The sequence below is a fragment of the Pelophylax lessonae genome (assembly GCF_965119305.1).
Source record: "Pelophylax lessonae genome assembly, chromosome: 6".
In the NCBI taxonomy this organism is placed as follows: domain Eukaryota; kingdom Metazoa; phylum Chordata; class Amphibia; order Anura; family Ranidae; genus Pelophylax; species Pelophylax lessonae.
This window is the reverse complement of record NC_138773.1, coordinates 270,043,150-270,056,020: the sequence shown is the minus strand read 5'-3', so window position 1 is coordinate 270,056,020 and position 12,871 is coordinate 270,043,150. Positions and strand designations below refer to the sequence as shown.

Sequence of the window (12,871 nt, the reverse complement as noted above, 5' to 3'; positions counted from 1 at the left end):
GCTCGCTCCGTCAGGCTGTTTATATTTAACTCACCGCCCCATTCCTGAGAATCCTGTACCCTTCTCCGGCGGATGACAGCCGATCGAAGACTCTCTACTGGTAATTCCTGAACTTTTCTGGCTCTGATGGGCTAGAAGAGGGGTTTTGTTTGTTTTTTAGGATTTGCATTTCAAGTGAGAACTAAACCTTGAGTTTTTATGGCGGTTTTCTCAGCCTAGCTGTACTAGTACTGCTTCATGCCTTAATTGCCAGGTGACTCTATTTAATAAACTGCCACATTAGTGTTAATGTACGTGGCTGTGTAAAATGCTGCTAATCACGTAGTGCCTCAACCGGAAATTCTGCATTTAAGCAGCAGCAGTCATGTCTTACTACTGGAATTTAAAGAAATGTATGTCTATGACTTCAGTGCATTATTGGCTGATTAACCTTGCCTTCAAGTATAATCATATGCTTCTGCTGGTATCCCTTGGCAATTAAATGACAGTGCATTTGTTTGCAGCAACTGGTCAGGTCTGCTTTTTCTCAGTGTATTACTGATAATGGTAGTTGGGAGGGTTTATTTTATTTATTTTTTCCCTGATCACTGTGTGTGCGTGGCTCTGTCACAATCCTCCATCTTGGTCAGTGCCTGCATTGCCAGGGGGGGGTCAGCCTTTGCAAATTTTGATCAGCGACGGTAGTGTTTTGCATATGGTGAATCGTAGGAATTCTCAGCAATGACTATTGCAGGAGTTGGCCTTTTTACTATAGTGTCACGTGGGAGTTGACCCTTCGCTTCCTATTTCAAGCAACGCAAAAAAGTCTACTTGCCTACTCTGTGAGTGGTTTTGCACAGAGCAGCACTGATTCCCTGATCGGCTAATGCTTTGGGCCCCCCTGCCTTGCCAAGTGCCTCCATAGCAAGCTGCCTACAATGGGGGCACTCATGCGTGCTCGCTCCTGAGCCAGCACTATGCGTTCATAAATAAGACAGTGCTGCTCAGTCTCATTGGCTGTGATTATCAGCAGGAGCCTCTGGCTCCTGTGCTGCATCTCAGCCAGTGAGGGAGAGACCCAGGAGAGCCGCAGATTATATGTGAAGTCCCTGATGACCCAGATGGTATTTTTGCTTGGATAGTGGCTCTGTAGATTACCTCCTGCCCCACATCCTTCAGTTTAAAAAAAAATTGATGGTACGGGGTGGAAATTGTTCAAGCAGCAGCTACAGTTTGGGTGTTTTACAGTCGACCGGGTCTGTTGTCCATATAGACTGCAGGGGTGTATAGAGTGTAGGAATACATTGGATTGTGGTTTGGGGTGGGTTTTCTTATTCTTGGCCCATGGAACGGGGGGGGGGGATGCTGTGTATGACCAGCTTTAGATGTGAAGGTTGTAGTTGCTGGTGGTAAGATCTTGTCTTTGTCACTTGAGTTGAAAAGAGAAAAGTGATCGGTTTAACTACCAATCCCAGCCACCCCATGTACTGGAGCTGAACGAAGGTAAACGTGAAGTCCTTTCTGGGTGGTAACCCAGGGATAGCAAGTGCAGGATAACCAGTGGAAAAACTTGAAAGGATTTAAAGAGAGCACTTAATCTAAAGAATGGTAGAATGCAATTATCTAGTAAAAGCTAAACTAGCTTTTGGGTTTGGATAGTTTTTTAACTTAAAATCTATAGTAACCATTATGAGCTACTCTCATTGGCGTCAAAATTAAGAAGTAAACCACTTGGGCCCTTTTCTCCATCTCTAACCATGCCCCTTGGCCTGTGACTTGGGCAGACAGCAGTGGCACATGCATGTTGCAGGAAGGGCAGGGGGATTTGATGGGTTTGCTGTATTTGGCAGGCCATATCACATCTCTGAATTGAAAGAAGCCTAGTTAAAAAAAAAAAAAAAAAAAATGTTGGGACTGAACAATGACTGTATGCTGTCAGCCCTGGTTGCATGAAATCGTCAAATAGTGCAGGAACCTTTTTTCAAAATCGAGTCTGATTCGCACTGATTTCAATGGCTCCTTGGGCACAAATAGTGTGACTTGTCATGCGATTTTTAAATGGTCAAATCGCTTTACAAGTTGCGCTGGTGTGAACTGGGGCTTGGTGTACACAATGGAACTTTTTGGCCCTTTGAGGAACCTTTTTGTTCTCTGAAAGGACAAATGACTTGTGTTCTAGAGAAACCATGGCAGTACAAGCAAGCTGCAGTGTAAATCTCACACAAGATGCTTTTCTTAGTGTCCAGCCAAGAGTTTCACGTGGCTGGACTCATTCTGTTTGGTAAGCAAGATATGCAAATAGCTACATGTGTATTTATGAATCTAGAGTTGACATTGCAGTGCCAACCTTTGTTATACAACTTGTACATGATCCGGTGTCATGAACAATTGTCTCTTTAAAAAAAAATCTGTATGCAGAATAGAGGGCTTCCATTGCGGAGCTTGTTGGTGTACAGCCCTGTTCTTCTGACAATCAAAGGCTTTAAAAAACCCATTACACTTTTTTGCTTCATTGACACATTGCTCCATTTTCAGAACCATAGGGTTTTATCGCCCCCCACAGGAGTAGGACACTTCTTTCTGTAAGATCTACAATCAACTGCTGGGCAGCTAGATCCAAAGCTCTGTGCTGGGTGGGCTGTGACCTAGCCCCACTGGATGGGAGCTGGTCTGCAAGTTAAACTCCTCACGAGGTTACATATGACCAGGTCTTGGCCCAAGTCTCAGCATTCTGCCTGGCCAACAGCCCCCCCCCCCCATTTCGATGGTGAGGGGTTCTGTCTGGAGTGGTGCCCACCTGGTTCTGTGGTATGGGAAGAGGTCTCCCCCCTCCCTCTGGTTGCGGTGTGGGGTGGATGCCCAAGGATGGTCTCTTTTGTGTGGACCGTCTTTGTACCAAGTGAAGATGAGTATGCAGTGGAGGTGGCTCTCCCTTTTGGCACTCGCAAGCTGTCTCACACAGAAAGTGTTCCTTTATCCCTCCTATTTTAAGTTTGTCTACAAAGATTGGAAAATGTCCCTTTTGTGGTTCTTAAACTGTTTGCGGTGCAAGAAGTGGACCCCCCCATCTACAGATTAAACAAGGCAACCATGATTCTGGTAGTGGAATCCCCCGCCTTTAAAGATGCAGCTGACAGGAAGGCGGCGTCTGGCCCACAATATGTTCACTATTGCTGGTTCGGCGCTACGGCCAGTCCTGGCCATTTCCTGGTTGAAAACGATAGGCTAAACTTTTGTGCCATGATCTGCGGGGGGGGGGGTTTAACAGATTCCCCCTGCCTTGAGTTGGTGAACCATTTGGTCCAGGGGCTGTAATTTTATCTGCGATGCCTCTTGATGTGGCTCTCCTGAGTTCTAAGCAGTCTTCTGTTTTGTCGCTTAGGCGTTTTGGCGTTTATGGTGTTTCCACTTCAAGGCGATCACTTGTTTGGGACTACCCTGGAAGATTACCTTAAGAGTCTCTCACGGGCCGATCTTCATCCTGCTTTACAATCGCTGGCTTTGACGGCCTGGCTGTTTAAAGCCAGGCGCTGAAGGATAGAGGTTTGCCTGGTTTGTGATTCTGACACTGCTGAAGGTTAGGGAAGTCTACCTCTAGAAAGATTCATCATCGTATGGTAAAGTGTACATTCCATGGTGTGAGTGAATCGGCGTTCACTCTCGGTGGCTTGGATTTTATCCTTCCTTCAACAAGGTGTTAGCCTTGAGTACAATCAAGGGCCACCTGTCTGCCTTTGTGGTCTCCTTTTCAGTGACCCTTGGCCACCCATTCCTTGGTGCGTACTTTCATTTAAGGGATTCGACACCTGACTCCACTGATGTAGTCTCCTCTACCGCTGTGGGATTTGAACTTGGTGCTCTGTTCTCAAAAAGCTTTCAGGGTGCCAGAACTGGCAGCGTTATTTTGTCGTACCCCCTACTTGGTGGGCCATAAAGATAAGGTGGTTCTTCATCCACACCTGACACTCCTACCTAAGGAACTCTACTTCAGTTTGAATGAATACCTTGTGTCCCAGACCCACTCATCCCAAAGAATTTGCGTTGGATGCCCTGGATGTGGTTCAGGTGTAGCTGGCATCCATGGAGCCTCTTTGAAGGTAATACTCTTTGATCACAGACTGGCCAAGAAAGGGCTGTCTGCTTCTTCTGTGACCACTTCCACATGGATCAGGTGGTCAGGTTCCTCCTTTCCCTGTAAGGGTGCACTTGGTGCTTCTTGGGCCTTCCGTCCTGCGTCAGTGGCACAGATTTGCAAGGCAGCCACTTGGTCGTTCCTCATTTGGGGGGTGTATTCAGGTTGGGCTCCATTGTGTTTGGTTTTTTATTTATTTATTTTTTTTTTTTGGAGCTCCTGTTATCGGTTTCTTGTGTTTAGCCTTGGGATTTTTTGGTTGTCCCACGCCTCATGTTTGGCACTGTTTGGACTTGTGGTTCTGAAAATATGAGAGTGCTGTGTCAATCAATGAACGAAAGAAAATAAGATTTTTGAACCTGCGGTAATATCGACTTCGGAGTTCATTTACTGACACAACACCCACTCTATGAAGTTTAGATACTTCTGACACTGCTTGTTACTAAACTGAAGACCTCTAGCCGGGGGGTGGGATGTATACCAGCTAGGACTGGCCATAGGCGTAGCTTTTTTATTTTTTCCCCCTTTTTCTTTCCACTGCCTAGTGTCCTAATCCTGTAGGGGTTGATGTAACACTATGGTTCTGAATATGGAGTGCTGTCCGTCCAATGAACTCGGAGAAATTGATTTTACAGTAAATACAAAGACTGGTTTTGCGTTTCAAATCTGCACGAGTCACTATGGGTACAAAAAAACTACGATGTAGAGGGTTGGCAGCGAGTTTATAAGTCTTGCACTGGTCATAGGAATACAAAGCATAGGTTTTGTTCCAATACTACTTTATGGGGGGGGGGGGGGGCAATAGACGGGGCTGTTATAAAATCTTGGATGAGCCTTATTCCCGCAAACACACCTATGCTAACCATTAATAGACCCTTCTTTTATTTGTAAGTGGACAAACTTACAAAATCTGCAGGGGGCAACATAATTTCCCCACAATATTCAATTTGGTGCCTGTCCTGTCTAGTTCTACACTCATACCTTGGGCAGCTTCTTTGCTGTGCCATAGTCCAGCGTTCCTAATGTGTGCCACTGTTGGGTACCAGTCTATACAGCAGGACATAGAAGCCTGGTATACAGAACTGGTAGAGTAGTCTGTCCAGCCTAACCACAAGGAACCAGGTGAGGCAATTCCTGTAGATATGACTGTCTTTCATTGGAGAAGACACCACCTGACTGGATGACAAAGTAGTGCTAAATGGGACATGTGGACCTTTTTGTTCTAGTCCAGAATAATGCTATGAATATCCTTTAATTGTTTATCCTTTCCTACAGAGGAGTTGTGGCAAATTCTTTAATAAAGACCATTGTTTGGCTATAAAAGCAAATATCCCTAACTGAAGAATATTAGTATGAACTTCATAATAAAAAAAAAAAAGCTAGGGTTTTGGAAGGCATGCTGTCGTATATTCAGAAGCCCTATCATGGCAGCGTGTTGTGCTGTTTGGTGTCAGACTCGCATGAGTCTACAAAAGGCTGATGCAATGTGTATCTGCAGAGCAACCTGAAACTGACACAGGCCTTCTCACTGTCTTCCTTTTTGCTCTGGTGTCCTAGATAATCTAAGTATAGCACTTGTATGCAGAAAGCATTTTGCTTTAATGTGCCTCAAGGATGTAAGATCTGCAGTGTTGCAAACCTTTTCCAACTTGTGTAATACCCTTAGGCGTTACACCTTTATGGGGGTGTTCAGAAACTGCTGCGCCACTTTTCTGGAATTTCTTTCCTTTTGTTTGTTTTTTTTTTTTCTCAGTTTTAGGGCAAAGCAACATGTGGATAAGGCCCCGTTCACACTGGGGCGATCCGACTTCCCGGGGCGACCTCACAGGTCGCGGCGCGCTGCTTGCACCACGACCTCGGAGCGGCTGGCACGGACTTCATAACATTGAAGTCAATGCAGGTAGCTCCAGGTCGCCCCAAAGAAGCTCTGGACCCTTTTTCCAAGTCGGAGCGACTTTGTGTCGCTCCTATTAGAACGGGTCCACAGCTGATCTATGCCAGGCGACCAGGTCGCCTGACAGGTCGCCCCAGTGGGAACGGGGTCTAAGACACCCTGGAAATTATTTTTCAGATATGTCTTTTTTTTTTTTTTTTTTTTTTTTGATCTGCATTTTTACAGCTGCACTAAAAACGCGCTGGTATAAATTGGTCCTCAAGCACTTGCAACTCGTTTCTGAAAGAGGCTGGGGCACCAAATGTTTAGGTAGTAAATGCCACTCTTGCATTGCAATGCAATGAATGCACAGAATTCCAAATAAATAACTTCAGTTTGTATCCTAAATTAAAGTGGTTGTAAAGGTAGAAGGGGGTGTGTTCCTTTAATAAACCTTCGTGCAGGACCCCCCCCAAAACCCACTATTGAGCCCCCCCACGAGAGCCTTGCCTCTCCACCAGGGACTTGCGCTCCTGATTGGCTCCGGCTACTGTCAGTCACAGCCAGTGAGCCAATCAGTCGAGGGGGCGGCCCTGAACCATGGCTCCATGTGTGAATGGACACAGCCGCAAGTCTGGAGCGCACCTGCTTGGGTGCCCCAGAGCGGCTTGCTGTGGGGGCAGGAGGGAGGAGCCAGAAGCAGCGGCAGAGGATCCAGGCTGCTCTGTGCAAAACCACTGCACAGAGCAGGCAAGTATAATAGGTTTGTGGGGGGAAAAAGACTTGATCACTGTAAGACCACCTCTTTTGGCATACAGAGAGGAACATTCTTTAGATTCTGCACAAGTTGTAGACTGGTACATGAATTTGGTGCATGCTGAAAATCTGACCCTTTAGCAAAATCTGTTTACGCTAGCTGTTACGTACTCCAGGAATAGTGTCTTTGCAGCGAGTGGAGCTTTCTTTACACAGAATGCAGGGTGACCTTTTTATAAAATTTGATTAGCTGGGCTAGGTAACATCTTAGACTGTTGCCAGCCTAAAATGCAGATGAAAAATAAAGTATTGTAAATGCTTGTACTAATTTTGATCTTCTGTAAATGTTTGTTTTTCTAAATTTTTCTTAGAATGTGCCCTTTTTAAAATTGCTAGAAAATGTGACTATTCCGGGATAGCCAGTTCTCTAACAGCCCTCTCCCTCCTTCTGCATCTTCCCCCTCACCTCCCCTACATAACCTTTCTTCTGTAGCTGGCAGGGATGAGTAAAGACTACCTATAGTGTCACTTGATTGAACGGCTGACTCTGCTTGGGCTGATGATCTAACACCCAAGATGGTGGCATCCAGCAGCAGGGCTTTTGGATGTGTACATAAGGGAGGCTTTTACAGGTAAAGAACATAAAGAAGAAAAATGTCAATGTGTTAAATATCTTATGAAAAAATATAAATTCCCCATCCCCCCCCCAGAGGACAATGCTAAAATTTTGAGTCCTCCACTTTTTTCAGTGACAGGAGTCATCATGGGACAGTGGGGTGAGTCTAATGTTTGTAGGTCTCAATCCATCTAGCATGCATATGTTAATGCAAGGCCTGTGGGTCAAATCCGGCCCTCTAGACCAAGTCGTGTGGCCCTCCCACCCAACAGCCAAATTGTGACAGAACTCTATTCTGCCACCTCTGGCTCACCCTCTGCCCCACTCTGCTGTCACTTATAAACACAGAAGGCTTCTGTGCTTACAAGGGAAAGCTTTGCTTTCATTATCTTCCGGATGTAACGGATCCCTCACCAGGGACAGCTCTCCAGAATCTTGAGAGTAAGAACAATCTCTCCCTGCAAGGCTGCGCCACCTAAACAGAGTGGCATTACAGAGCCTCCTTCATGGGAAGAAAGGTGCGAGGAAGCTTTGGGGTGTGTTGGTGTTGCACACCTAACCCCTGCATTCCGTACACAGTGCACTCATTTACTCTATACATGTCTTATTCCTGAAATGGATACATAGGCTTGCAGATAAAAGCTGCCCTTTGAGGGCAATCGCACTGCTTATGCGTCCCGCAATAAAATTGAATTTGACACCCATGATCTAGCAGGTAGCTCCTTTTACATACAGTATTCAAGTAATCAAGTAAGCAATGAGGATGGTGATCTATCTCTAGTCTTTAAAAATGTTTTATTAAAAAAAAGACTGGTGCAAAGCCAGTGATTCATGGGTGGTGACCAGTTAATCAGTGAAAGAGCACTGAATACATAGACTCCAGGCATGTAGCCAATATGATTTGACAAAGCAGCGATGCTTGTATACTGCTTATGAAATGTTCACCTCTGCAATGGATGGTCCTTGTAAAGCACATTTGATTTTACCCTTCTGTATTTTTTTTTTTTTTTTTTTTTTTAGGTTGATATGGAACCTAAGCCATCGCGATTGCCCCGACGGATAACCGTCCAGCCTTCCCATTCTTCACCTTTAACGACCAGGATGTTTCGATCAAACAGGTTAGGAGGTCAAAGTGAAACCTATCGCACAAGTGAAAGCTCTTTGAGACATGACTCAGACTTTCAGGTGAGAATATATAAGCTTTTTAACCATTGCCTAACAATGTTCAAAAATATACTAAGTTTGTGATCTATAGCTGGAAACGTACAGGGCTAGCAGACTCTTGGTTTGTTAAATATTGATGCAGAATGCACAGTGGGTTGTATGAATACATGCTAGTTTCACCTTAAGGCTCAATTGCACACTAGCATTTTTCAGAAGCTTAAAGGCTAGAAAAATGGTTTTAGACTTGTGTGCTTGAAAGCTGCCTAAAATGTAGGTTTAGTCTCTTGTACTGCTGAGACTTATTGCTGTACTGCATTTTTTTTCTTAGCCTAACTCGACACTGTATGTTCCTCAAGACCACCAATTTGTTTCTCTTGGTAAATTTGGGTTAGTCAATATAGTGGTGACCAGTGGCTGCTCTGGGCTTCTGCAACATGAACTTTACCATTTCTGTATAACCTGACACAATATTGACTAAGATTGCCATTGATGTGTTATTGACTCCTGTCATTATTTACATACACTGGGGGGGCCACTGAGTCTGGCATCTGGGGGGCCACCCTTGTTCAAGGGGGCTTCCAGATTCCGATGAGTTCCCTGCCCGCAGACCCCCACAACCACCGGCCAGGGTTGTGGGGATGAGGCCCTTGTCCCCATCAACATGGGGGCAAGGTGCTTTGAGGTGGGGGGTGCAGAGCTCCCCCTGCCCCAAAGCACCAACACCCCCCCCCATGTTGAGGGCATGTGGCCTGGTGGGGGGGGGGTGGGGCCGCTCGCTCGTCCCCTCCCCTTTCCTGGCCTGCCGGGCTGCATGCTCGGATAAGGGTCTGCTATGGATTTTGGGGGGGACCCCACGCCATTTTTTCGGCATGGGGCTACCCTCCAATTCCATACCGGACCCGAAGGGCCTGGTTTGGAACCTGGGGGGACCCCTACGCCGTTTTTTTTTTTTTTTCCCCTTTTTTTTTTTTTTTTTTTGGCGTGGAGTTCCCCATCAAGATTATCACAGGGAAATTCGCGCCGCAAGTCGGATCATCTTGATCCGACTTGCGGTGCGACTTCCATTCAAATCAATAGGCTCCCATAGGGAACCATTGATTTTGAATGGAGGCAGAAAAAACGCTGCTAAAAGCAGCGTGGCCAAACATCCAATAATGCCAATGGAAAAAGCTACTGAAAGCACGTTAACAGCTGCTTTTTCCCGGTGTCAGAACTAGCCTTGCAGCACGTTTTCTAACGTCCCATGTACATGGAGCCTAAATTTTTTTTTTTGTTTAAAGATCTGTCCTAATGGATGTTGGACAATGATGTAGGTGTAACTTGACTCATGTTGCTATTTTTCTTTTAATGTTGGGAATAGCAGGTTCAGGGAACTGCTTGGTAGCTTTGTGCGGGAATTTGGTGCTAAGTTTGTGGCCCTTCACAGGCTCCAGAGGATGAATTGGTTTCTCCATCAGTGTGGATCATAAAATATCAACAGCTGCTGTACTGAAAGATACCAATTCATGTCATATAGGGAATATCCAGATCTACGTCATGGCTACAGACTTTCGTGAAAGGTAAGTCTCAAGCATTCTCTTGCCACGTTTCCATGTGCAGTGCTTCAAAACGAATGCAGAATAAATGTAATAAATTGCAGCTTAATCATTTGATATGGCAGCTGCATTTTGTTCTCCAAATCTGCCAGTAACTCACATCCTGTGCTAGGGTGACAAGGCTTACTCAGCATACTATATTAGGCAACTTTTCACCCAAGTACAGGACTGCACAAATCTCTCCCAAAAAAAGCGCACCGGCAGATACTAGATTTCTGGCACAATCAACAGGTATTTTTGCAGTTTTCGAATAGAATATGCTTTCAGTGATCTATTTTACAAGGCTAAAAGTGGACCTTTTAGGGGGGGGGCTTTTTCATTTTTTATTTGCCATGTGATTTACTGTAAGATTTCTCTGTATAATCACTTAATGGTGCAGAAGTTATCAGTGATAATGTTGCACATTTCTGGCTTGTAATAAAGGTAAACTTGCTTTCATCTGCGCCAAAGCAAAGTATTTTCCATTGTTTCATTGCCTCCTTCTAAATCCTAGCTGGTTTTGATCTTAAAGTGGTTAGAGGCAAAAGGGGCGTCTTTATTTATTTATTTTTTTTGTACTGTTGACATGTTCTCTGCTTTGGGGTAAAAACTTTTCAAAAGATGCTTCCACCCCCTTGAACATGTGAGCTCCATCTCAATTAAGCACTGTGCCCATCTACAGCAGCCATTTGCTGTCAGTTTTGAATCCTTGGGGGGGGGGGGGGGGGGGCAGGGCTGAGACACGCTGTCTAGTAATGACCCCCCACAAGTGGCCCCATAGCAAACCACAGAAAAGCAGAGACTGGGGACCGCTGTGTGCAAAACCATTACTCAGAGCAGGTAAGCATAACCGGTTTTCAAGAAAAGCTTTAAAACTGCTTGTTAAGGTAGTAATGTTCCGCTACAATAGGCTTTTTTTTTTTTTTTTTTTTTTTTTTTTTTTTGCGCCCCCTTTGAAACCATTAAACCACTGGTTAAAGCTTGTAGGAGTTTTCATTCTCTGGACTGTCCCGTGAGGCTGCAGGACCCCTGACCCTGTCTGGACAGTGCTGATTGGCCCTGTGCTGATCACATGCACTGTCCGAAGGGAATAAACTGCAGAGTGAGTCCAATGCTTTGTACTTATCAGGAGATGATTAGGAACTTATGGAATAAGGGGAGGATCAAAGACAGAATCAAACTGCTTTTTTACACCATTTGAAGAATCAACCCCTTCGGTTCCACAGTGAGTAACGAGCATGCATATACAGACTGATTTTATTGTTGGTTTAGTAACACTTCAAAGCCAAACCCCAGCTAATACTTCATAGTTGCAGCAAACAGTTTTTGTTTTGGGGGTTTTTCTTTTAACAAAAAAAAACACTTACTGGCTGGATTACCAGATGAAAATGAAGCACGTAAACGACTGTAGCCATCACATCTAGGAAATGGTATGTGCTGCGATATAAAATTTTAATAGCACTTTAACTAAAATGAAGGGGTCTTGTACCATAACTAAACTGAAGCATGCAAGTACAAGATCTGACCCTCATACTTCCACTCCTTTCTTGAACATTTTATTTTTGTCAGAGCTACAATAACAGAAATGGTGTGTTTATGAATATTTAATTTTATTTTGTAAGGTTTAGTTTCATGATCTCCAAGAAACCTGCCAGGTCATGTCTTTTCTAGGCAGATTGTATGTTCTGGTTTTGTGGCAGTGGAGGAAACATATTTTAATGGCATCCATCCCGTTACTGTAATAGTGTAACTTGTGGTTCTTGTGTGTTGATTAGGACTCCAGCCCATTGCGTTCAACTAGAGACTGGGTTTCCAGAGAGAGGGAAAGCATTGAACCATCTTGGAAGACTCCATCCAGCTATCAGCGCTGCTCAGGGACATATGATCGCCCAGTATCTGGAAGCTTCTTGGGAAACAGAAGCAGGATTGTAAGTAACTTTAGAAATTTGGGGGGGGTGTATTTTTCATTCATTGGCCACTTATTAGGTACACCTGTTCAATTGCTTGGTAGTGCAAATCAGCAGCTCCATGTATTTAGGCATCTAGATGTGGTGAAGACTAATTGCTGAAGTTCAAACCGAGCATCCGAATGGGGAGAAAGGGGTTTAAGTGACTTTGACCGTGGAATGGTTAGTGCCAGGCAGGCTGCTCTAAGTGATTCAAAACGGCTCTTCTCTTGCGTCCTCCGACAGTCGCCGCCCCTCATAAGTCATCACTAATGGGTATTGACTTCCGCTCCGCAGGAGTAGCTAGGCATAAGACTTGGTTAAGAAACAAAAGCATTTAGCATACACACCCATGGGGTCAGTCCCACTGGTCAATACCCCCCTCCAGTAATCCATCCCAACTCAGTTTGTCTCTGCCTAGGGTCAGGAGTAGTCGGGCTTCCCTGTGCTGGGGCTACAGTCTCAGCCTTTCTAATCTTTTCTTTGATTTTATTTGCAAAATGTCGTGTGTTTTTTTTTTTTTTTTTTTTTCTTTGCTTTACTAGTTTGTTTTTGTCAGCTTTAGTTTAGTTTACTAGTTTGTTTTTGTCAGCTTTAGTTTAGTCGGATCTTCGGACGAAGATGGATTTGCGGAGCTGGGAATCTGACTGGCCGCCCTGGCTCTCCAGGGCTGAGGGTCAGAGGGATCCCCAGCCCGCCATCGAGCGTTCGGCTATGGTTCGCCCTGGCATTAAGAACGACCCATCCCTGCTCGCAGCAGGGATGCGGCCTGTGAGGTGGCTACCTCACTGAACACATCTGCGATGCTGCAGTGTCCTGTGTTTGGCTAAC

At 45.0% G+C, this 12,871-nt stretch overlaps 1 protein-coding gene across 1 annotated transcript in view; it reads left to right on the top strand.

Annotated features, from left to right (window-relative positions):
- MARCHF7 (membrane associated ring-CH-type finger 7) overlaps positions 1–12,871 on the top strand; it is a 59,236-nt gene that overhangs the window by 23,409 nt on the left and 22,956 nt on the right. Inside the window, exons 2-3 of the mRNA XM_082261330.1 lie at positions 8,377–8,541; positions 11,870–12,022. Of these exons, the coding sequence (XP_082117456.1) occupies positions 8,383–8,541; positions 11,870–12,022 (312 nt within the window). The 5' untranslated portion in view covers positions 8,377–8,382. The remainder of the gene's footprint in view (positions 1–8,376; positions 8,542–11,869; positions 12,023–12,871) is intronic.